This window comes from Gambusia affinis, linkage group LG18 (assembly GCF_019740435.1).
Source record: "Gambusia affinis linkage group LG18, SWU_Gaff_1.0, whole genome shotgun sequence".
Classification (NCBI taxonomy): Eukaryota; Metazoa; Chordata; class Actinopteri; order Cyprinodontiformes; family Poeciliidae; genus Gambusia; species Gambusia affinis.
This window is the reverse complement of record NC_057885.1, coordinates 4,562,188-4,588,677: the sequence shown is the minus strand read 5'-3', so window position 1 is coordinate 4,588,677 and position 26,490 is coordinate 4,562,188. Positions and strand designations below refer to the sequence as shown.

At 38.9% G+C, this 26,490-nt stretch overlaps 1 protein-coding gene across 4 annotated transcripts in view; it reads right to left on the bottom strand.

The window, feature by feature from the left end:
- nrxn2b (neurexin 2b) overlaps nt 1–26,490 on the bottom strand; it is a 746,427-nt gene that overhangs the window by 436,812 nt on the left and 283,125 nt on the right. For all 4 annotated transcript variants that reach the window (XM_044097998.1, XM_044097997.1, XM_044097999.1 and 1 more), the window contains 2 exons: nt 12,277–12,300; nt 940–1,101 (listed from right to left, as the gene is read on the bottom strand). In XM_044097998.1, the coding sequence (XP_043953933.1) occupies nt 940–1,101; nt 12,277–12,300 (186 nt within the window). The remainder of the gene's footprint in view (nt 1–939; nt 1,102–12,276; nt 12,301–26,490) is intronic.

Here is a 26,490-nt window from a genome sequence, read left to right as displayed (position 1 = left end):
TTAAAGTTGCAGCAACAGAAGGCCCTACAACTCCATTTCCATTTCGCTGTCTAACACTGCTTATTTGTCTTCATCTCCTGTTCTTCCTGTTCGCTATCTGTTTTCTCTCCCATTCTCTTCACTTTTTCCCCTTCACCGTGCTCTGTCTGTACACCGACTATAAATCCTGTCTTGTCCTGATGAGAGAGAGGATAGTGAAATGCCTTGGGAGGTTTAGGAGCCACAGGGGAACCTTCCGATAGCAAGCCAAATAATGAAAATGTAATTCTCAAGGCATAATTAAGTTAGAGATGGTGTGATTACTGTGTGATCTGTTAAAAGCAATCGCAAAAGTAATTACTTATTCAATAAGCAAGGTTTTATGAGGATATAAGATAGTACCATGTTGCTTTGCGTCTATACAAGCCATTAAATTTACAAGAGAACATCAGTTGGGGGCCGTGATTGGTCTTCATGACAGCTTGTTCAACTTTGTGGTAAAACTTAAAGCCATTAAAGTGGCATTAAAATAATTTTTTTGTTTATGAATTGAACTGAGTCCTATTGGTGGACAGTAAAAAACCAGAATACGGCCGCTTCCCCCCGTCAGCCTGTTGTGGTGTTATTAATTTCTGCTGAAGTGTTTGGTCTATACCGGGGTTAGAAAGTGCGAGAACAACCACAGAGGGAATAAACACTTGGAAAGCAATTCAGAATGTTGTGCATCTGACACCTCCCACTCCAACATATGGGAGTTAAATCTGCCCACGCTGATGAATCCCTAGAGACTGTGTCAGTCAACACAAGGGTGCTCGCTGAAAAATGTGAGGATGACACTATTCTGCGATCCAACATGTTCTCACTATGTATGCAACTATGTTATGCTGCTATAACTGCATTTTATTGTGGAACCAAACAGACGTTGGCTGGTATTGGTTGATGAAACAAAAACAGACTCACATCTTTAAGGCAGCCCATAAAGTTGTTGCTGACTGGTGATCCAGGCAGGTCTGCCGTGTTGGGGCTTCCCCCGATGTAGAAGAAGTCATCGGAGCCCAACATGGTGTAATCCTCCTGGGTGTAGCCAGTGGTGGTCAAAATGCCATCCACAGAGATGGTCACCTAGTGCAGGCACCGGCCAAGAGAGACAGAAGTAGAAAGAGGGAACAATAGAGCAAGAGTAGAGAATGATAAGAGAGGAGAGAAATTAGAGGAAATGAAGGGGAGAAACAAGGAAGATTTTAGATTAAAGGTCAGCGATGGGCAGGGCTGTGTCCAGGGGTGCATTGCTTTCTTTGGTGCTAGTCAGACTGAGGATACTCACTGCAGAGTGCACTTGCTACAGTAAGGCTAAACCGTGAACTCCAATGTACTGATCATTGACAGTATTGGAAAAAGACAAAAGAGACAGTTTGGTTCAACTGGATTCTGGACTGATTAAAGATGGGCTAGAAAATCTAAACCGGACAGGTACTTTTTTTTTTTATAATAACACTAATAATATCCACTATCAACTACCAAAGGTTCAATTAGTTCAATTCAATTGGGCTTAGGACTTGAAGCTCGTTCAACTTGTTTGCCAACAACTGAAGACATGCTCTGAACGTCTTCCCTCTCTCTCCTCTTTGCTCCTGTTCTGTGTCCATTTGGTACATTCACCATTTTACCATTTGGTAAACGTACCAAACATGAGCCATTGGATCTTTACAAGTGGCCCTGTGTTTTTTTGTCTTCTCTCCCATGCCTGGCATAGATATTCTATAACATTCCTTTGCTGAACCAGTTTTCATTTCAGCCGCTATCACTAAAAATAACTCCTGTCTCATTTTAATTGCCTCCAGACTCTTCATTCTCTGCAAGGTTACACATTCTGCATTGAATGTTTGATTGCAGACGGAGTCGAAGGTGCCAGGTTGGAATGAGGAATCAAGAGACTCAGACGTAAGCTGAAACTATGAGATAGTGTTAAAAGACGTGCAGAAACAGGACTTACCATATTCGAAATTCTGCTCTTTTACATTGAAGAGAACAAGACTCGGAGGCTGTGTGTTAAAGCTCAAACTAAATCGTATAGTGTTTGAAATACCGAGTCTATAATCTGATATCAATAGAGCATGAGTAATCCAATGAGAAAAAAAAAGATGTTTTATCCTGGATTTCACTAAGAGGTGTGAGAGCTACTCTGCTAGCAGCGCACACAAAGCTCAGAAGATGAGACGAAACAACTGTTCTAAATGTCACAGCAGCCTGTTCACTAATAGTTCAATAACTACCTGGGGAGTGAGAAAAATCAGATCTGGGATACACTCAAGGAAAGCGTCTCTCCTCCACTCATCGGATAATACGGCAATCATTCCGAATAAAAACCTATTCTCTCCACATTCGGCTTATTACAATGCAGACAAAATTGCAGTACTTGACGAGAATGCAAATAAGTATAATTTAGCTAATTGTACTGTTGCTCTGCGTTGTCATTTCACATCATGACCGTATTTAGCATTAGCACCACAAAAACAGAGCTTTCAAACAAAACGCACAGCCGAATCATGTTGTCTAATTTGGGACCATATTCGGTGCTTTGTCGATTATTTATACTTTAATCATACTAAACTAGCTGGCTTTGCTGAAAGGAAAAAGTGCTCTCATCTCTGATTTAATATATAATGATTTTGCATAAACGTATAAACTCAGCACTCCCAGGAGTTATGCACATCGATGTTTGCTTTCCACTGCCTCCTGCATCAAGCAGTGGCAGTATTACAGATATCACGACGAGAACGCAGAGGGGAATTTTCTACAGTCTACGGACAGAATGTGTGGATTTCATTTCAGCACGTTTAGCTCACATGTGACAAATTTTACATTTTCTAGACCAGGAGTCTTTAACCTGACTCTGGCTTAAAATGATGCAGAATCAACTAATGTTTTAAAGTGGCAGTATTATGTATTTTCCAAGCACATAGTGCCATTTTATAGCACAATTAAATAAGTAGTGTGCCCTTTATTTGTAACAAAAATTATTTTACATATATTTAAAATGACTTCTTACAACATGGCTCCTCTAGTAACCCTTAAACAATGTTTTCCCCAGTGTTGCCCTGAGAAGTAGCTCATATAATGAGTTCAGCAGTTCCACCAGGTGTCTGCTGATTGCTGCTGGCTAGTCTGAAGGAGCTGAGTTGGGGAGTCACTCTGTGTCTCAAAGGCGGAGCCAGATCCACCAAGGTGCTCTCCACAGCTGGATGGTTGCCATGGGAGATGAAAGGATTTCTCAAATATGCATGAAAAAAATCAAGGCGACACTCCTGGTATGTTTTTGAAGAGGAGTTAACATTATAATGTTTGCATAATTATAACATTATGTAACTCTCAAAACAGCCAATTTTACATAATGCTGCCCCAGACATCTCCATCTGCTTTTCTGCAAAAATTTCATGTTTTTTTCTTTATTTTAAAAACCTAAAAATTGAGGTCCTTGAAAAAAAGGCAGAACTTTACCTGTTGTCTCTGTTTTTAAAGACTATGTAACATTTTGTTACATAGAACCCATATTAACAAGAATCCTTAAAATGAGCCTGAAAACAAAGTCAAAGGTCGAAGTTCATGAAGTTAAAGTTACACTTTGTTTACATGATTTCCCCAAATCATCTTTTGGGAAAAAATCATCTATTTTTTCCCCAAAAGATGATTTAATCCATTATTTTAGGAAGGTGACGATTTATGGCTCTAAACAAGTCCTAGTCAACTGAACTGATGGAAAATTATACTCTTAGAGTTCTTGAGAACACGTAGACGGTTTCTGTCCGGAACAAATGAAGGCATTAAACGCTGAAGTTGATGGCTGAAGCCAAACTATAGCAACTGCACTCCACAGATCCCGAATCCTCAGCTGAATCATCAGTTCTGATTCCAAATTCCTTTCGCCATTTTTTATTTTTTTTTTCCTTTTCCTTCGTACTTCCCTGATTAGCAGGGCAACCCATTTTTATGTCTGCTGTTGGTGAATAATAACGATGATACTGGCCAGACGCATCTGGCGTAAAGAATCTGCAGTTTGCAGAGCTGCTATGTGGGGGTTAGCGGGGGGGTCACAGATGGGGCTTCTCAGCGGGACCGACTCACTTGTCCTATCGTCATGGTGGAAACCTCACCGGCTAGGGAGAAGAAATGCGGGGCATTATCAGGATGGTTGCAATTTTCTTTCCCAACACATTTACTTGACTTCAAATGAGCCACACGGTCATCAAAAATAAGAGGTTTGGAGGAAGTATTGAACCTGGAAGGCCTTGAGACTAAAGCGTCGACTGAAAGTGCTAAGGAACTGCTAGTGGAGCGTTTCGCAGAAAGATGTTGATGTTGATCTATGATCAGAGGGATTATGAGGGAGAAACATTGACAAACTGCCAGACATCTATTAAATTCAACAGCAATTAAAAAAAGACAATTAGAAATGATCAGTAGTTGTTTTTTTAATGTTTTTCTTTCTTTCTACTATTTGTAAATCCGCTGCCTAAAAGGTTCAAGGCATTTAACACAGACAGATCAGAAAATATTTCCTGGAGGAATTGTATTTATGAATTGATTCATAAATAAATAAATAAAACTCCCCGCAGAGAAAACCTGTCATGGTGCTAAAACAACAAAATCTAAGAGTATGTTATTCAACTAAAAATCACTTTTTTTTATTGGATCTTTACACCTGGTTTTCCTGAACAAACCCAACTAAAAGTCCTGCTGACTTTAATCGTTCTCCAGGGTTTGGTTTTTTTTTTTACCTGGAGTCTCTTTGCAGCACAGAGAATCTCAGACCTCGCTGCTCTGTGCTGAACTGAGACTTACCCAGATCGACACAGTTTGAGACGTCAAATCATTTAAAGCTGAGAAGTTCACCAAATCTCCCGCTGCTGAAACGATTCTTAGATCAGTCGATTTCTTGTGTGTTCCCTCCTGACAACACATTCTTTACGACAATACGAAAACGTAGCTAATATGATGAATTAGCTTCTCGTGAATGAAAAGAATGGAAGGGTGTGATTCCTACCGTGCAGGTGGTTAGCCCTGTCATGACCGACACGCGCACAGAGAGTTTACCTAGCTGATTTACACACAGTCCACTGTGCATTAGAATACTCCCACCTTCTCCACTCTGCTGATCCTCAGAGGCCCGGTGAAAAACTTATGTGCTGACTGCGGCCAAATTGAAAAGAAAAGAAATGAGCAAGCACACCAATAGGAGGTCCCACGAGCACAGCCGCGACTTCATCGCTTCTATATATGGATCAGAACGAAGCCAGGTAGTTTCTGGGGCTCTGAGCAAGTACGAGAGAAAGCACTAAACCTTCCTTTGGCTCCAGGGGAAAAAAGAAAAGACAAAAAAAACAGTTTAATTTTGGCTCCAAAGCGACATGACGAGTTTTTGGTTGTCTGGTAATTGATGCGTACAAGGACCAACTTTGATGATGTACAGAGGGGGCAGAGTTTTATGAAGAAAAATTTACATTTTCAGTCTGTTTAATGTCACTATTTAAATCTTAAACCTACATTATCCTCAAAAATAACTAAATAACTTATTAAAATGCTTGAAACTTTTATCAAACAAAGTCTTTATATATATATATGCATGCTGTGTATATATACACAGTACAGACCAAAAGTTTGGAAACACTTTCAATTACAAGGTGTGTCCAAACTTTTGGTCTGTACTATATATATATAAACATCAGCGTATTATGGCCATAACTTTAAGGCATAAAGTAAATAAATTATGCATTTCTAAAAAAAAAAAAATAAAAAAAAAGTTAATGGAAAAAAATGCAGCTTAAATCCAAAACCTTGTGTAAAAGGCCAGCTGTATTTATCTTGTTAAGGGTTTAATGTTTTTATGCCTTACTTTAGGACTTTTCATTAATCTTTAACATCCTGTAAAACCGCCTGTACAAACTGCAAGGGTGGCTGCCAAGTAGGGCAGCCTGAATGGCCCAATGAGGACACTAGGAGACGGAGGCCGGCCGGCAGATCCCTCGGCTGAACATGAACTAGAAATGACTCACAGAAAACGACAACTTCAACTTCCATCTGGACAACAAGGAAGAAGGTCTGATGTGAAACCACTGTCAGGAATTTATGCTAAATGTTTGCTGAAACCCAAAGAATTAATCACCATCATCAGCCGGTACAACAGTCAGTTACCATGGACAGCGAACAAGGACTGGTGGTCAAATGTCATTGCTGACCAGAGGAGTCCCACTGATTTTTTTAGGCGGATCTACTTACTGTTTGGGCATCAAGAAATGTGACTGTCCAGATTGCTGTTGAAGGAAGACTCTGCCACCAAAATAAGTCTGTTTTGTTGCTTTTATTTATTTTCTTTTTTTAGAAGGTTTTCTAACTACAGCAGCTAAAGCCTGGAAGAGTCAGATTGCAAATCGTTTTCACTCAACCAGGAAGTTTGTTGCTGGTAGGAAATGAGGCTAGCGTCTCTCAAAAGATGCTAAAACAATGTACACACGCCTCAGTTTTGAACAACTTTTTGCATGTGGAAAATATGGCATGTAGCAAATCACCTACACCTTTCTAAATAATTGATAACATTTCCTTTTTGGCTATGTAGTTTGAAATTCTTTGTTTAATTGCTACAGCTAGCTTTGCCCATTGGTATTTATCTTTGCTGTTGAGCCTTGTGTCTTTAATGTAAGGAAATCTCTTAACCAATTTAATCTTTAGCTAGCTAAAGATCCCATTTGATCCCATTAATCAAATAGGACATTTCATTTGATTAATATAAATGGCTTGAATTTATAGTTCTTTTCTGGTTGTGCTAGCCACTCACAGCACTTTACACTGCAGCCAATCACCAAAGCACACTCATTAACACACATATATACACAGATCGGAAGGCAACCTGAGGTAAAGAGCTTTGAACCGCGTCAACATCAACGTCAACATCAACATCTATCCTCTCACCCAGTCATTAAGTGTGAAAATCACTCTCAAGATCTTCAAAAACAATAACAAATATATTTTTTAAATCTTTTCTTGTTTTCTTGTGCATCTTCTATGGAGGTTATATGAATGTTTTTTTCCCTCAATGATTAATGACTTACTCTGTTAGTAAATATGAAACGTTGAGTCCAAGTGAAACATGCTTCTTGAAATGTGATGTATTCACTTATTTTGCTCATTTGTAACTGACTGGTCAGATTTGTACGCTTACATTTCACATGCACTGCAGAAAAGGGTTGAAATGCTTACCTGGTAAATGGATCACTCACCCTTACAGCGCTACATCTGCTTACTTTCATAGATCTTTAGTGAGGAGAACTGAAAATATACACATTAAGTATTCAAAACCGTTCACATTTTGTAGCAACCTAAGAGTAAAGCCGCTACAGACGAGCTTCCCATCAGAAAAACGGCTCTCATTGACTTTGATAGGTGTCTGGCAGATTGTCAAAATTTCCTCACTAATCAAATTATACTTAAAGCACACCGGGAATCATTTCAGGTATTCTAAAAGTACTCCGCACGCGTCGTATCGGCAACAGTTAGAGGGGGAGGGAGGTGCCTAAGTGAGGCCCAAAAGGCTTAGCAGGTTGAAGGGTGAACGGAAACTGTTAGTACTTTTGTAAGTAAGGGAAAGTCAGACACAAAAATGGTTGTTAGTACAGTTACAACAAAGGTTTCGTTGGAAGAGTTGATTAGTAACACTGATTTGGTTAATTTGATCAATGTGGTCAGTCAATGTGAGGATTCTTTAAAAGTCCTCTGCAATTTGATTGCACAAACCAGATCCAGATTTGAACTGAACATGTTATTTCATGTGGAAGGGGTTTGTTTCACTCAAGAAGAACCAAAAAATTATCCATCCAAGTTAACAGGGTGACACACAGCCCATGCACGTTAACCAAAAAAAAAAAAAAGGGATGGGAGGAAGTATGGAGGTGGAGGGACAATTCCTTTGGACACAACACAAATGGGTAAAGGAAAAATATATTTTAAAAAAATAGGAAAAAACAAATCAAACCTTCAAGCAAGATGCAGCAGAAATGAGCTCGTAGGGATGGGGGATGAGAAGGAGGGGGTTAATTTAATTTCAGGGTATCAGAACACCAGACAAATGGGAAAAGAAACAGAGCTCTCATTGTTAAGGCTGTTTGTGATATTCAAAATCACAACATGAAAAAAATAAATAAAAAATGGAAAAAAAAAACATCAAGACACGTGTACAACTGACTGACATGTGCTGGGCTACAGCAGCACTTACGCCGTTTTAATGGCGCAAGGTTGCGGTAGCCAACTGTTGCATGCAAACGGATTGGAAGGTTACAATCACTGGATACTGTCAACGCGTAGGTGGAAGTGGGACAGGATGGGATCAATAACCACGGATGAAATAAACAGGAGAGAGAGGTTTTTTTAAAGAATAGGGAAAATCCAGAGGGGAGATGAGATAGCCCTGTGTTTGGTAAATGGAAGGGTCGGCATTCCGATGGCATCGATCGCCGTCGTGAGTTTAGGGCTTTTCCGATCGCCTCCGCCACATTTTCACGACGGCGTTATAGGCTGTGCGCTTGTACTGCTTCGTAATTTCTCTCGAAATTCAGGAGGAAATCACGAAGGCATCATCAAATGTACATGCTTCTGCCTTTTCCCTCAATTCATGTCATGATGGAATGGTTCAATTTAATCCTTCCAAGATTTTCCTCTTTTTCTTACCAGAGTAGGAAATCTGTCTCCCCTCTATATTTTTTCCTTCTCATTTTCTTTCTTTTTTTTTTTTTTTTTTGTGGTAGGGAAAGATGTGAGGTCATAATTTGTTTTAGTAGGTTAATATCTAAAATAAAACATAAATAATAATAATAAAACAAATAAACATAGGAAGAAAATAAATAAAAAATAGGGGTATGGCTACCACATTTTATGGTCATATTAACTATATTGGAACAGTTAATATGTGTATGTATATATGTTATCCAGGATATATGTATATATATATACATAAACATATATTCTCAGTCTTATCCCTATTTAAAAAGAATAAGGACAAAAAAAGGGAGAAGCCTACCAAATTCATGCAAGGGATGAGGGATATAAAGTGTACAAATATAAGTTAATGTTAGTGTTAGTGATGGGGTAGAGCACACACAGCTTATACATATTCATGTTTTAGTGCTCTGCATCAATGGGCAGACAGTTTTATTTAAAGACAGACTTCCCAGTGAAAGAAAGTTAGACCAAACTGCCTGAATGGTGTTGAGATGTTAGCACACCTGTGTTTGCACAGTGGCATGAGTATGTTCCTCACCACTGAGAAATCATGAGGTCATGAAACTATGACCAAGAACTCCACCCTGATATGAGGCGGGTTTTATAGCAAGAGCTTTAAGCACTAAATCAAATGCTGTAAATACTCATCAGTGTACCATAACCTTCACAACAACGTTCCAAGATAATATGCTTCGCAATAACATTGTAAACATGTTTTACTTTGGCAAGAAAATGAATGTCTGCGTTAAATTGTCAACTTGTTCACTACATTATACACTATTTTACTTTAGAAAATGTCACTTTCTCATCCTCTGTAACACACAGTAGAAATTTATCTGGTGGCACAGCAATGTACAGTTACAGCTAAAAGTAATCTCTCAAATCCTCCAGTTTAAGCTCAGGTTCAGTTGAGATGTCATTCTGCCCAGGACATTCACTGAGAAAATCCTAGGATGCCAGCATTACGATTAGCATTCTTTGTTGCATCTGAAACATTTTAAAGCTAGCAGTTTACTACTAGCTGAAATATTTTACAACTAGCAGTTTACTACTAGCTGAAACGTTTTACAGCTAGCAGTTTACTACCAGCTGAAATGTTTTACAACTAGCAGTTTACTACTAGCTGAAACGTTTTACAGCTAGCAGTTTACTACCAGCTGAAATGTTTTACAGCTAGCAGTTTACTACTAGCTGAAATGTTTTACAGCTAGCAGTTTACTACTAGCTGAAATGTTTTACAACTAGCAGTTTACTACTAGCTGAAACGTTTTACAGCTAGCAGTTTACTACTAGCTGAAATGTTTTACAGCTAGCAGTTTACTACTAGCTGAAATGTTTTGCAGTTTACTACTAGTTGAAATGTTTTGCAGTTTACTCCTAGCTGTGAAATGTTTTACAGCTAGCAGTTTACTACTAGCTGTGAAATGTTTTACAGCTAGCAGTTTACTACTAGCTGTGAAATGTTTTACAGCTAGCAGTTTACTACTAGCTGTGAAATGTTTTACAGCTAGCAGTTTACTACTAGCTGTGAAATGTTTTACAGCTAGCAGTGTACTAGCTGTGAAATGTTTTACAGCTAGCAGTGTACTACTAGCTGTGAAATGTTTTACAGCTAGCAGTTTACTACTAGCTGTGAAATGTTTTACAGCTAGCAGTGTACTAGCTGTGAAATGTTTTACAGCTAGCAGTGTACTAGCTGTGAAATGTTTTACAGCTAGCAGTTTACTACTAGCTGTGAAATGTTTTACAGCTAGCAGTTTACTACTAGCTGTGAAATGTTTTACAGCTAGCAGTTTACTACTAGCTGTGAAATGTTTTACAGCTAGCAGTTTACTACTACTGCCAGAAATGTTTTACAGCCAGCAGTCTACTACTAGCTGTGAAATGTTTTACAGCCAGCAGTTTACCAGCTGTGAAATGTTTTACAGCCAGACTAATAGCTGTGAAATGTTTTACAGCCAGCCAGCAGTTTACTACCAGTGTGAAATGTTTTACAGCCTAGCAGTTTACTAGCTGTGAATGTTTTACAGCTAGCAGTTTACTACCAGCTGTGATGTTTTAAGCAGCTCATCACTAGCTGTGAAAGTTTTACAGCCAGCAGTTTACTACTAGCTGTGAATGTTTTGAGAGATTATTAGGAAATGTTTACAGCTAGCAGTTTACTAGCTAAGCAAGCAGCACTAGCTGTGAAAGCAGCAAACAGAAACTTCATACTAAACCTAAAATGCTAGCTGTAATTTAGGCAAGCTGTTCCTTTTGATTATCTGTACTTTTTAAAATATTCAAACATTTCTTCAGGGGCTAAAAATATACATATTTAAAGAATACGGTTCTGTGAAAAAGTACTTAGCCCACAGTGGTTCTCACCTTCGGCTGTTCCAGTGGATCTGATGGGGTTAGCCTTCATTAGGCTTTTTCTAATGAGTCACCAACTTTTCACAACCCTTTCTAAAGCATAGTTGAGGTGTTAATATTTTTTGGGAGGAATCATGTGGTGTATATATTACAATATAAGATACATCAATAATTCTTGCCAAACTTGTTTTTATTGTTCTTTGCACATTAACTGGGAGATTTAAAGAATAGTCACCAACTTTTCACAACCCTTTCTAAAGCATAGTTGAGGTGTTAATATTTTTTGGGAGGAATCATGTGGTGTATATATTACAATATAAGATACCACAATAATTCTTGCCAAACTTGTTTTTATTGTTCTTTGCACATTAACTGGGAGATCAGCACATAATTAGGAGGTTTGTGGCACTGCGAGAGGCCATAATCATACCACAATTAAGTGAGTGAGTAAATGACTAAATATTTCATATGCAACCAATGGCATTCTGGAGCCTAATGAGATAATCTTTTTCAAATAAAAGACACACAAGAACATTTCTGTTCTCAACTTTTTTTCACTGGAATAGTCACAGAGTGTGTATTTTCTAGAGAAATTAGCTGTGTGAGCTCACCACAAAGGGTTCCTCTATAATAATAAAATTAAAATAAATAAATAAATAATATATTTTGCATTATGTTCTTTATTTCTTCATACGGACAGTGTTCGAAGTTTAGAAAAATAACGTTAAAAACACATAGGAAATAAGAGCAGAAATATATATATATATATATATATATATATATATATATATATATATATATATATATATATATATATATATATATATATATATATATATATATATACATAAATAAAGAAATAAAGAGATAAAATTAAAACAAAAAATAAAAAAATTTTGTGCAGACCTCTGGATGAAAACATTGAGAATTTTAGGGAGGGGAAAATAAAGGGTAGTAAAAAAAAGTTCTGTTACACATATTTGTATAAGTTTATACAAAGAAAGGGCAAAAAGAAAAAAATAAGAACAGAGGTGGAGTTTTTCAGCTACCTTGGAATTGATGGAAGATTGGACTTTGTGTTAAGCAAACAGAATAGAAAGAGTAACGGAAAACCCAGGGCAAACCAAAGTGTAAGACAATTAGAATGATATCTACCATATAATGCAGTTTGTTTACCATAGCGTGTCCAATGCCTGCGTGCTTCAGGAGAAAACAGGGGGGAGGAGAAAGAAAAAATAATGATGAACCTTAAAAAAAAACTCAAGAAAACATATCCTAACCCCCAAAAAAGTGGGATAGAATTGCCTGTAGCAAAAGCAGCGTCTCAGTTCATAGACAATCTGAGGCAAAAAAAAAAAAAGTAAAAGAAAAATATAGAAAAATACAACCTAGAAACTTCTTCTCTCCTATATTTCTTTAGCTTTAAAACATCCAAATAAAGAAATAAAGAAAGCAACTGTAAGTGCCTAGTTGTTTTAAAGGGTCTTCAACACAAAATCATCCAAAAAAAAATAAAAAAATAAAAATAAAGAAAAAGGATAGGATACAGTACATTTGTTAGTATGTAGGTCGCAATTTAAGTAGAAAAAACAACAGATGGCACACATTCCGTGAATGACACAGTGTTAGTTGTTGAAATTATAAGAGGTAAAGGAAAATAAAATTCACTAACGAAAAGAATCAAACTGGAAAAAATCTGAAGCTTGTTAGTAAGAGAGACAAAAGTTAGCAAACCAACCTCCACGGGGAGGCGCGTGAGGGTGGGTGGAGAGATAGGGCTTCGGGTGGATTTAAAGGGGATGTTTATGTGGAATTGGGAAGGAAATGAGGGAAAGTACATCAATATTAGTATCCACGGTGACAGACTGAAGTGGCCAGCGGGGCTCTCTATTAATAGGGTCTAGGTAATTTCTGCGAGGCCTTCGTTTTGGTGGGCACAGTCAATTATTTTAGATGACTTACAGAGAAGTGAATATAGCGGATGACAACTGCAATACATGAAACAAGAAAGTAAAGACGTTACGGCATCGCACAAATCTGCAATTATCTTGAAAAGCTAAGGTTGCTCTCAAGTGTGAGGTTGTGATGGCGCCGAGCTAATTCAGAGATTTCCTGCAAGGGAAGAAAAGAAAAAAAATAGACTTCAGGAAAGAAAAATGGCTGCTGCATTCTGCAAGGAAAAGAGATGTTAAGTAGTTATTTGTTAAAAACATACACATATGACTGCACTCACAAATAAATCATAATTACAATACTTTTTAAGTGATTTCCTATCAATGAAACATGTTGCTATAGTAGATATGTTAACATTACGTGGGTTCTGTAACGCAAATTATATGCACAACCTAGTAAATATCACCCATAAGTATCACCCATGATGATTGTCTTCTGCAGTGTGGAACGTTGTTCAGAATGAAAGTAATCCTAAATGTTGGCATTTTTTTCAGGTTTTCCTCTTTCGGATGGCTGTAAAACACCTACAACAACAACAACAAAAAAAGTTGCTGTACAAAGACCCAATAAAGTGGCTTGTTAAAACGTAGACATAAGGCTGAGTAAAAAGTTGAGGCGTTACTGAAACGCTGTTGCGTCCCAACAGAATTTGTGCACTTTCACAAAGCTGGAGTAATTTCATTTTTGAAAAGAGCAGATTCATTTGCAAGTGGCTGCATGTGCTATAATTATACACGCATAGTATAATGCCCAAGACGCTTTGCAGCCATATTTACTGTAACATTTATTCACATGAAATAATTTTAGGAAGTCTACTGCATAAAATCCCAAAGCAGGTCTGTTTAAATTCATAAATATTCATAATTTGTTTTTCTCACACATAATGCAACAAACTACATGAACTATGTGCATAAAACTAAACAAAGCTACCAAATTTGATTAGAATTGGTGTTAGCAGGTGCATTTCCATTGACCATATAACTGCACAACTTCACATTTCGAAGATAAATTTGCTTATATGTAAACATGCCAATTCTGAATAAACTCTTGTTTTCGATAAAACGCTGTGTCTGTATCGAAATTGGTTTATTTCGCGAAGCTGCAATGGAAACCTTTTATTTTTCCCCCCCATCACACTAGTCACATGATCAACAACCAGATGTTACCACTGGGGAAAACCACGAAGAAGATGACGGGAAGTGGTGGCAGGATGATAGGGCAGCATGTTTTTTAACGACTTATCGCGTGAACAGAGTTATCCACGTGTGATTTTTGTTGTGTTTCTCATTTAATGGAGACACTGCAGATGCAAAGTTGTGATTTTTTTTTTTTTTTTTTTGACAAAAGTGAAATACTGAAAGTTTTGCACACATTTCTAATGGAAACACATCATTCATCCTAAATGTGGGTTAAAAGTACGGGAAATGAGCTGCAGCGACAGTGATAAGCAGTTGTTTAAAGTGCTCCTGCCCTGAATTATGCACAGCTTCAGAAGGCAAAAAAATTTCAACCAAATAAAGCTAAAGAAACTTTTGGAACCTGCCTGTGATGTTGGCGCGGCGGTCAGAAGCCTGTTCCCAGCCCGAGGTTTGTCTCTGCTTTATGTACGTACAAAAGGTATGCGCCAGTGTGTGGGAAGAATGCGTTCCTGCCATCTGTGTGGGAGATTGATCGGAGCGGTGACATAAACAAACCGGTCCCCAGGAGGCTAAATGGCCAATGTTAAACTTTGCACACGCCCACTCCTTGATGCTTGGTCAAAGTGAAGAGCTGTCAGCCGTCACCCACTGTCTCTAATGATGCCTCTTAATCCATTAATTAGCAGAGAAAAAAGGATCTGTCAGTGGGTGTGAATCTGCATATGAGCACTGCAATTTGCTTCTGTGCCTCCGAGCTGCAGAAATAACAGCCTGTGAAAAGAACAAGTGGACATAACAGAAAACCTGACCAGCCCAAATCGTGAAAAAAGATTTGCTGGCTCTGACAAACGGGACAATGGTGGGTGGACTTTCAAACCGCAGAAACTTTTAGTTGCCTTGTAGGCCGGCTCTGTTTGAATTTTGGAATGACCTCTCTGGACAATCACTTCTGTGGGAAAATGTGTCGGCATATTTTAAGGAAACGACACCAAAAGATATCGGATGTTACATAAAAAACAGTAAAAGAGTTATTCAGAATATTCAGCCAAGAAATGTGATTTAAGTTTCAAAATATAATGAATTGGTCTACTTTAAGAAGCAAACAGAAATCTGCCAGTCGGGAGGTGGCGTTTGAATTTAGGCGTCTACAAGATCAAAGGCCTGTCGTATCATCCTTCCAGACCAGGCAGGTCTTCTGGTTCTGGTACTGCAGAGTAGACCAGAACCAGAAGCCCTGACTGGTCTTTCTTACTGTTGCTCCAAACAACAGTAAGAAAAATGGTGGATGTGTTTTTGGTTTTTTTTTTCCAGTGTATACCAGCTACATTTTTACCGAAGGCCTGAGACCCATAATCACTCATGAAAAATCCCTTAGGCTGGAGATCAATCATGCAGAAAGTTAAACTTTTGTTTTCCTTTTTTTTTTTTTTTTCTGTTTTCTCCCAAACCACAGAAAGAAAGATTTTGGATCTATTCGGTTTAAAGACTTTCTGTCATGACTTGGAGTGTTCAAGGGCACAAGAAGATGTGAGAGCAAAACTCCCCGCATGTCGGACAAAGGAGAAAGTGACATCTTCAACAAGGGGAGACCATGTGTGAATCCCATTTTATACTTCTCGGAATGTAACTAGAGAGAGTGCAGGTGCCAGGCGGTCGGTCGCAGCGTTTTTAGGAACAGGCTCTTGTGTGGATCGAAACGATTCATGTCAAAAGTTTAAAGAAGCAAAAAATTAGTCTTTTGGGTCAGAAAAAGGGCAATTTAATCACACTGTCAGGCATTCTAGCGGGTTTAAAGAGCTAAAGGCAAAAATGGCAAATGTGTTTTGCGACGGCAGGAACCCTGCAGACATCGGATTGCCTGTTTTTTGAGACAATATGCCTGAATAACACCTGCAAGTAAGTAGCTAAATCCGGTAAGTGATTCCAAGGAGAGCAGGAAGAACCCTGCAGCTATATCATCTCTCCCTTTAAGCCAACATATTTGGCGTCCCCCCCTGCTGCGACCCTTTCGGTAATTGACCCATGTGGGAACATGAAGACTGGGTATGCTGATGCTACTGATGGCGGATAACGCTCTCCCCCGCGCGGTAAGCAACCACGGGCCAAGAAAAACGACTTTGTGTTGCATCTGTCTCAAATACCCCCTCTCCCGGGAAGAGGAATCTTCATACGTTTGTAGTGAAGGATCCCGCCAGGCGAGAGAAAAGAGAATAGAGAGAGAGAGAGGAGCGGAGCTAATTATAATAGCACAAAACGCTGCGACTGCCTCTGTGGGTCTGCGAGCCACCGCCCTGGCAGAAGACCCGCAGGACGCCGAGGCAGACAGGAAGAAGATGCAAAATGATGTCTCGTTGAGTCGCTGATCTCTTTCACACCCCTCTCAGTGGCCTTTGCTGAACTGTGGCCACATGCGAATAAGCAGAATAAATATTTAATGACAGAGCTGTGAAGATGATCAATGGCTGGCAGGGAGGAGCCAGGATTCCCAGGCCGGATAGATTTATCACTGCGGCTGGGAAAGTTCAGAGACGGATTGCCGTCATCTCGCGTATCTCCACTTTGAGGCGTGACAGTAAGAAATGAAAGCTGCCTTCTGTTATTTTACAATGGCAAGTAAATGTCGCTCGCTGTCAGGTGAACACCTAGCAGTCTGAAGGTACGGTTAGCAAGACATAACGTGTCTGTGACAGCACAAATGCAAGTGTCTGTGTCACAAACTTGGTGATGTATTTATGCTTCCTGAATGCGTGACCCTGCCTGACGGCGCTCGCTCTCCTTTGAATCAGAAAGGCTCTTTTAGCTACATTTGCTTCTGTGCACATTCCACCAATCTAGCATAAAGTCTCGTCTGCCTCTCTGTAAGTCTGGCAACACTTAATGGAAGCAGGCAGACAGGCTTCAGGTGCAAATATAAATGTCACTGCAATTACGGCGGGAAGAAGTCGGCAAACAAACAGCATTAAGGTGTGCACAGATGTAGAGCTGTTAGAGTGTGTGAGTGAATTCTGCAGCAGAACGGTTTTGCCTGCTGCAGTGTACTTGTCCGTTTCTCATCTGGCTATGCTGTTGTTTTTTTCACCCCCACTTCATTTTTCCTACTTATTTCATTCTGGATTTCATTTAGCACGTTTAGCTTTGCCTAAATTAGTTATTCTGGATAAAGTCAAAAGCACTGATTTACTTGGCTGTTTTGTAAGCTTTCAGTTGAATAAAGTTTGACATCAGTTTATGCACCAGTTCCTTTGTGTCTCTTCAGGTCCTCTCTCTTTTTTCACTCCCACTACACCTTATGCCAAACAGAAAACATACAGGAACAAAATAAAACATGGACAGAAGAGACATATACATCTACAACTTCTAAATTATACCATAAAAAACTAAACTGATGCCCGTCGGTGGCATTCTTTCAACAGAAAATATAATTTCAACGGAAATTAGTGCTTTAGCATTAGCTTCCACTAAATAGTGTTAGTGTACTGCCTTAGCATTAGCGGTACTAATGTTCATGATAAGTGATTTAGAGTTAGCGCAACTGACCTTTCAGTCAGCGGTGCTCATCACTCTATATTTTGCAATATTAGAAATATTTTATGGATCTTATGTGACAGAACTTGTTTTATGCAGATTTGGATTCCAGTTTGTGAGGCCATAGCAGCTGAACAGGAACATGATTGTTTGAGAAAGCTGCTGCAGTTCATTGTTTGGATTTTGTACAATCTGGTGGAAACTAAAACTTGGAACAACAGAGGAAACTCACGGAAGGTAAAAAGATTTGCTTCAAGAAAAAAAGTGGAAATATCTAAGGAAATGTCCAGCAGTACCGGGTCATATTGCAGACCGTACGGTATGATGTTAGTCTCTTAATGAGTTACCACAAACATGATAAGTTAGTTGTTGTGCCCCAGACTTAAAACTAAATCAGGCAAAATGAAAGACAGCCTTATTTCTATCTCTCTCTCCCTAGTTTAATAAAACTCTTTAGTTATTTAGATGGAAATTCAGATTCATAATTCAAGATTAGCTGATTAAACATTAAACGTTTTGGTGGTTTTAAAGGGCCCACTTTATGAAGAACCACATTATAATCATTAAATTGTGATCAAGTAAACACATTTTTTATCATTTCTCCATATATGTTATTTTGTCCAACCTTTATTTGTTTGATATCCACAAATATCACTTTACAAGTAAACTTGTAAGAGTGATCAACCGTTTGAAAAACCAGTTTACCTCCTCGCCTGTGGTGGCGCTGCACCAATAAGCGCTGAATGAATGCACTCTAAATGCAGTTTTTCCAGTAGCAATTGTCTTGTGTATGGATGATTCCTTACAAAAAATTGCCATAAGATTATGCAATTGGTAAAAAAATTGTAAATATAAATGAAATGTGAAACTGTGGACAAACATCTGTGGCTGAGATCCTTCAGACTTACAACTCAACATCCCATTCACTCGTTGCGTAACAATAAACAAAATACCTCATTTTCAAACGACATCTTGTGTTTTCACAAACACTCAATATCTCTTTCCTTTTTTTTTTTCTGGAGACCCGTTTCCGCTGCCAACTTGTCTTGTGCAGGTCCACGGTCTCCATCTCAATCTCCTCCACAGCGTCTATCTCGCTAACATTTTATCACTTGCTTCCACCTGTTTGAATGCGCTAATGGCGGCGAGATCTGTTATCAGATTATAGGTTTGCGAAGCGAGGGGGATGAATAAACATTAAAATGCTGGAGCAGGTATTGGCAAATGAAGCAGATGAGAATGTGAATGTGTGCGGGGGTAGCGGGGAGGCATGCTAATGGGTTGAAAATTTGTTGCAAATTACCATCCCCCCCCCCCCCCCCCACACACACACACACACACACTCCACACCCCCCGCCTCTGAAATGCAAAATGTACCAGTGATAAAATCAAACAGCTGGGATGGTTTTTCTGGATTTTTTTTTTTTTTTTTTTTTTTTTTAAACACGTAGTGTTTGTAGTTTGGGCTTGGAGCTGACTGGCTGTGATCAGGCAGAGGAGAGGACGCAAAGGAAGAAAAAAAAAAGAAATCCTAAAAGCACAGCCTCCCACAGATATATGACGACTGCACTCCCACATCCTCGCAGCGTGGCTGGAGCACATTAGGAATACTTAAAATGTCATTGGCAGTAAATTGAGAAAGGATTACAGGGGTGTTAGTGCGCCATTATGTTCATCAAACAAATCCCCTACCCATGCTTGTCTCGAATAGCAATTCCATATCATCATCAGCGAGCGTGCTATATGCACTGCAAAAAGAAGATCTCTCTAAATAGTATGCTTTTGTCCCTTTTGGCTGGTAGAGCTTTGATCTTTCTCAAAATAAACACATGTTCCTGGACCTTCCACGTTAACAGAAGCTAACCTCCTACATTAACTTGTCTGATATTTTTGAGTCGCACTTCAAACGTGGAAGCTGCTCAGGCTGCCACCACTTGGTCGAGTGATATCCCCAACTTTTCTCGTCGAGGACCAGAAAGTCGTATCGCCGGGGTCCGGCTGGGAGCCTTTCATGCCGACGGAAAGGGTTAAACGCAGGAGCGGAGCCTGGGATGATTCACAACCGACGGCGTAGCGGACTCCGTTGCTAAGTGACAAATTGCCAGCGAGAATGGGAGGGGGTGAGAGGTGGGGGGGGGGGGGTGGAGTGGCGAGAGATAAAGTGAAAATGAGAGGGTGATGGGAGGAGAGAGATGTGCGGGAGAGGAATTGATTGCCTCTCTCTTAGGAATGCCGGCTGCTTCTTGGACGGAGGCTCGTATTAAAGGCGAGCTAGGCGGAGCGGGGTAATTGCAGCTGATCATGCTTCACAGAAATGGGTGGAAAAATGCTCAGATTGAGTCTGAGACAGACAGAGAAGGGACGTCAATGACCAAGGGTGTGTCAACTACTATTATCAGGGAATTCGTAATCTTAGCAGAAAGGTGAAAATTATCAAAACTCCTATTTTCTTGGCGGCGTGGCTAATAGACAAAATGGTAAATTCTTCATTTCCAAAAGGATAACATTTAGTTAATGTTCTCTGCGTTGGTATTTGGTGCAAAATGACCAGTGACAGGTACACACAGCCTGTGGCGAGAGGGGATTGCGTAACCAGGAGGAGGCAGAGTGTCTTGTGGAGAATCAGTGTCTCCAGTAGGATTGGCTCACACATAAAAGGATCTTTCAACACATATCACACAATGTGACAGAAATCAAAGACAAAAAAAAGAGAAACATTCCATTCTCCAAAAGGTGTCTTTATCTTTTATGTATCAGTGCTGTTTCCTACGGCATCTCATGTGGGCTTCCAAAGCGCACTATTTTATGCATAACATATTTTCCTTTTCTCTTTTTTTTTTTTTACGTTTTTATGTCTCAGGGTGTGCTTGAACCTGCCTTGGAACTAGAGTGTAAAATAAACTAATTAGCTAAACTGGCACTGCTGCTGAAAACTTTATAAGTGTTTACTGTTCCTGTAATTAGGATGCATGAATAATGAAATACACAAAATGATTCTCCTTGATGAAAATTTTAACGCCTCAGCGGCTTGGTTGTGTCAATCTGTAGCTTTGACTTTCAAAACCGAAGACGTTGAGTGGTGAGTAGCTCTACATGGATATTTGTGTTTTAAATCTTTCCACATAACAGTCAGAGAACACCTGCAGTACTGTGAATTCAGACAAGCTCCAGATACAGGTGCCTCAAGAAATCAAAATGGAAATTAAAAACTTTATAGATACGTCAACAAGGCATAGAAACTATATTTAGCTAACCATCTGTTGCTTGTGTTTGCATATATGAACAAAAGCTGCTTTTAATTATTTCTGTCATAGCTTTGGACATTAGTTCAGCCAGTAAAGTATAGCCAGACGACCATATTGTTTTATAGAAGGTCTCCTATGTTAAAAGAGCTCATCCAAATCGAAGTCTTTTTAAAAATAGAAATATCTGGAGACAGAAATGCTTCAGGCAAAATGCATCTGTTTTCAGCAGTTCTCAATTCCGATTTAAGTACGAGGTGCAACAGGTGAATGCTGAATAATTTATGTGTATTCTTTCTTAAGAAGATCGTCAAACAGGGTCTCCTAGAGGAGGACATTGTTGAAAAAAATATTCCAACTCCCAGTTTTTATCTGGAAGCAGAAGGTTAGAGTACTGACCGAAATGACAACAGGTGCTGCCAACAGCCAATGAAACAGAGAGGCAGAGACTCAACTGCAAGCTCTTTATTTTATTTTATTGTAACTTTATTTGTAACTATGTATTGTAAGTAACATGTTAATTTTGATTGATTAATTAGATAGATTTTAGCACATTAAAATTTTCACAGAAATTTTTTTTACAAACAAAAGTTCTGACCGGAACCTTTGCATTGACGCGTTTCTGGTACACCAGTAAATCTGACGCACAAGTGACATCCACAAACAACAGCGAGATTCATTTTTGCTTCTGATGGGACACTGGAAAAAAAAAAAAACTATTGCTGTGTTCAAGATGTGCTAAAAGGAGTTAGCCTATTATCAAAACTTTTCAAGTCTGAAGTAGCATCTCAAAGCTAACCATGTAGCAGCAGCAGACGCTAATATCAGCGTTCACAAGCCACATTTCTAAAGAAGTTCAGTTGGTGATCAGGAGTTCCTGAAAGTTTACAAAGTTTAAAGGGTCGAAAACTTTGCACCAATCAGATGGTTAAATAACCTGAATGACAGATTAAAAACAAGAAATATATTTGTTGTTGAGCTGTTATATCTATTTAAACAACGTTTTTGAAGTGAAAATGTTGCTTGATGTGTCAATATATAGCTTTTGTACAAACTGAGATCAATTGTGATTTATTGATCAATTACAGACCCTGCAATTAACGTGAAGGAAAAACAACCACTAATTATAAACATAAAAGCACAAACAGTGGGCTTAGTGCAAACCATGAACTAATTACGCAATAAACCCTCCCTAAAAAAACAGATATCCAGATATTTTAGACTGACATACAGTGCATAATACAACTCAAAATATAAAGAACTACAGTTCATTCTCTGAGCATCTTATTACCGCCACCTACTGGCATGTTTTTGTATTTTTTTGTCCCCCCCATCAAACTGTTGCGCTTTGCGAGAGTTTGACACCTTCATTCGGCTCTATAGTTGCTCCCTCAGCAGGAGCAGCAGGGAAGCAGTGTTTGTCGCTCGGCCTTTAAGTCGTCAAAGTGTAAACTAGTCTTTGTAAAAATCGATGGATGTTGTGTAGGATCCTCAGCTTAAGTGCTGGTTATCAGTTCAGATGTGTCAGATCTGAGCCAATCACAGGGCCGGTCTGTTTGAGAGGAGTCTGCGAGAAACATCAATGGCTTGACTGATAGCCCCCCCCCACCCACCCCACCCCACTGACAACTTAGAAGTAAGTGGTAAGTGAAGTACTAGCATGAGTGAGAAGATTCAATGTCAAGGGAGTAATAGCAGAAACATCTCAATAAAAAGTTGAATTTTCAGCAGCATGCTACAGGCGAACCACGCTGCTGTTCTGTCAGAGCAGCAGATCCTCTTTATAGCCTTCCCCACTAGGGCTGATATGATAATATCAACTTTTTCTCCTCTATGTTTTTTCTGCTTTTATTCAAATGTGGTTGCATATTTATAAAACAAACAACTGGATGTACCAGATGAGTCGGAACATGTCAGTCAACAACATTCGAAAACGTCTAGATCGCATTTTCTTTCGAACTTTGTGCCTCTATCTTGTTGCCTCAACAGAATTTTTTTGTATTATTATCATTATTAAAGATTAACATTGAATGTCACACACACGATTTATTGCATAAATTGTGTTATTGTCTGGAAGTGTAATATGCAATTTTGATGCATTATGGGGCATTTCTTTTAAAACAAACAGTATGGTATGAATAAGTGAAAGCCTATATAAACATACAAACATATTCTAGCCTTGAACAACTATTTTGATGCCTGAACACCAAATGTAATAAAAATTTCAGTAGTTAACTTTATTTGAGGCAACTATAAATCTAAACTGAATAAAAATGATCTGTGGCGTTCCCCAAGGTTCCACCCTCGGTCCTCTCCTCTTCCAAATGTATATATTTTGGATAGAGAATCACAATTTTCTGATGCCACAAAGTCTACCACCAGGAGAATACAGTCAGGTGTAAATATCCACTGTTAAATTAAATTTTACTTAGCTAAATAAAGATAAAACCAAAGTTTTAGTTTTTGGACCAAAACAGCATAGGTTAAAAATCACCGCTCATCTTCAATCTGCCAGTTTAAAACCAGTTTACTTTATATTTGCAGTTTTCTACTCCTAACCTATTTTTTTTATTTCCTTTTAAACCTCTTTAATGTTAAGGTTTTTTTCTTAATACATGTTGATTAAAAGCCCTTGAAGCTGCCTTGGCTGAAAGATGCTCCATAAATAAAGTTGCCTTGCCATTCTTAACTAGATGAAACATTTTCTGTTTGAAACTGTATTCCAAGCTACATAAAATAACTCCAAACAGTAAGAACCTTCTAGTCAAAACCTGTCCACACCACACCTCACAGTCATTCAGTTCAATGATTATTCAGCGTCTCATTAAATAATAACAGCTTTCCTGACATTCAATCATACAAACAGAACAATTAGAGTTCAACTGTATTTTTTCATAATGCAGCAAGCATTACGGAAAGGTCTGGGAAAACCCAAGCTTATTATTCAATAAGGCTGGCTAAGATTATACCAAGTTATTGTCTGACATGCTGACCACTTTTCCTCACTCTGTTATTTTCTCCTACTTGCATTATTTCCAACGTTTGCTGCTATTAACTTTACTTACTCTCTGTTTCCGTTTTTTTCCCCATTGGAAGAGAAACTGCACCCCACCCCGTGACTCTCTGTTTAGATGTGTTATATTAAGGGAGGGTGTCTTTATCTGAACTATTGCTGCCAAAAACTCCCTGTTCTCCCTCTGGAGATGATACACAAAGACAATGAGTGCGTCTTTCCCAGACAAAGCCACTGAAGGATTTTCTGCTCCGTCTTGTAGTGCGTGCTGCCGGGTCCATCCGTCACAGTGCAGCTGTGTTTCCCTCTTACACAAAGTCACTTCAGAGAGTTAAGAGTTAAGTTAATGATGAGCTCTAAGAGGGGAAGTCATGTTGCTCTACAATTGGGAAGAATTTGTTTCAACTGTATTGCTATCTTAAACACTTTCTAAGTCTCTGGATAATTTATTATTTGCTTTTTTTTTCTTTTTTTTTAAGTATCCATAAATTTTTCACATTCCTATTTAAGCATAAAACAATCTGTGGTCATTTTTCAATTTCTACGATATTGCCTACCTGTTAAGATGCATTTTTATTTTATTTTTTGCCTAAGGTTCCTATTCTGTAACTTCCTTTAAAAACAAGTTCTATGAATTCCAATCTCTTCCGTCATATTTTCTTCAGCCTTGGTGTTGCATACCAAATACTTGCTCCCGCTGGGCAGTTTACCACGCGGCAGAGACTGTGTGGTTGTAAAAATTGACCTTGGCACCAACGTCTCCGGTGGATGTTGGCTTTGAGTTTGCACCGAGTTCACTTCATGTACATGTGAGCCTCAGTGGAGGGAAGCACGGCCCAGAACATGGGAGATTTAAGCCCTTACGTAGAAGACAACTGGACTTCTTCTGGTTTCCCAAACGATATTTTGTCTCTTATCGAAAATGCTTCTTTTGTTCCATTGAGTCGTAATCAGAACAATCTCACAGCTGTTTCTAAAAGCCTTTTTGTTTCTCACTACAACCAGGAAGATGGAGCACATCGCGTCAGTCCTAACGTCCTTCCACTGACGAAATGTATCAAATCAAAAATCAAATCAAATTTTATTTGTATAGCACATTTCAGCAGCAAGGCATTTCAAAGTGCTTTACATCAAATCAAACACAGGAACACAATGCAACTTAGAATCAACCATCAAAACACAACATTAAGTCAAGTACAATCAATAAATTTGCAATTGATTAGGTTTCAAATACAATCCTAAACAGGTGGGTTTTTAGTCGAGATTTAAAAGAAGTCAGTGTTTCAGCTGTTTTACAGTTTTCTGGAAAATTTGAAGATCGTAATAAAACCTGTGAGGCAGTGTAAAGTTTTCGTTATTTAAAACACATATGAAAACATTCGATTGATCCAGTCTATCGTGCGACTGAGGGGACAAAACGAGGTCTGAGTGAGAACGAGAAAGGACACGGCCGACTACAAAGCGGTCAGCTGGTGAGAGAATAAAAGACAGAAAAACGGGGTAATGGTAATCCAGAAAGGAAACGGAAGACGTCGAGATCAAGGATCCATCCCTCTCCGCAGTTACCAAATAAGCTACTGACCCAGATCTGTGACACAATGGTAGTTGAGTCTTCAGGTTGTAAAGTCACATTGGGGATTTCAGAGAACGCTCGCCTCTGTTCTGTGTAGCACAAAATCAAACTGCTGTCTCTTTCCCTGTTCTGCCCTAATCCTCCCACTGCTCTGATACTCTAAGTCTCATAGCAGCGCTGCGCTTCATTTCTCGCTCTCTGTTGTGCACACTGTTCCCTCCTCCTCCTCCAAACAGAAGTTAAAAAAAAAAAAAACAGAAGTGCACATTTCATTCTTCATGCTGGTATAAGATTTGGGTTAGCTCTGACTGCAAAGTGGTGTCTTGTGGGGCTCCAAAGCCCACCGACAACAAAAAACGCTCTGCTAGGATCAAGCCAGTAATCATCAAGTTAGAGAGTTGGCAAAAAAAGGAGAGGGAAGCATTTAGAGTGTGTTTTTTTTTTCTTTTTATCTTTCTGGCAGACTGAATAGAAGGAAATGAAAGAGCAATATCGCACATTGTAATAATCCCAACAAATCTTAGAATGTGATTAAGCTAATGATGCTAACGTAATGCAATAATCAAAGCAGGCACATGATTGCACAGCATCTTTCACTCGCCTGGTTCGCTTCTTTAAACCTGCAGCACACAAAAAAAAATCATTCAGTTATTACTACTTTTTATCCAGTGAGATTTCATTTGCAAAATTACAACAAAAATATGCCAAGTCCTTTAATAGTGACTCTCAACCACTTCAGAAGAGAACTGTAATGTACAGATGTTGGAAATGTGCCATGAATTTTTATGCCTTTGATCAAAATATTTTGTTCATCTACTGCTGGCGTTCCCATATCAGACATCTTTTTTTCTTTTTTTTGTCTTCTGTAGAACATATTTTCAGCGTCGCAGCTGAGCAAAGGAAAATTCCAGAGAGATTTGAGATCAACAGCAGAATTTCTGTAAT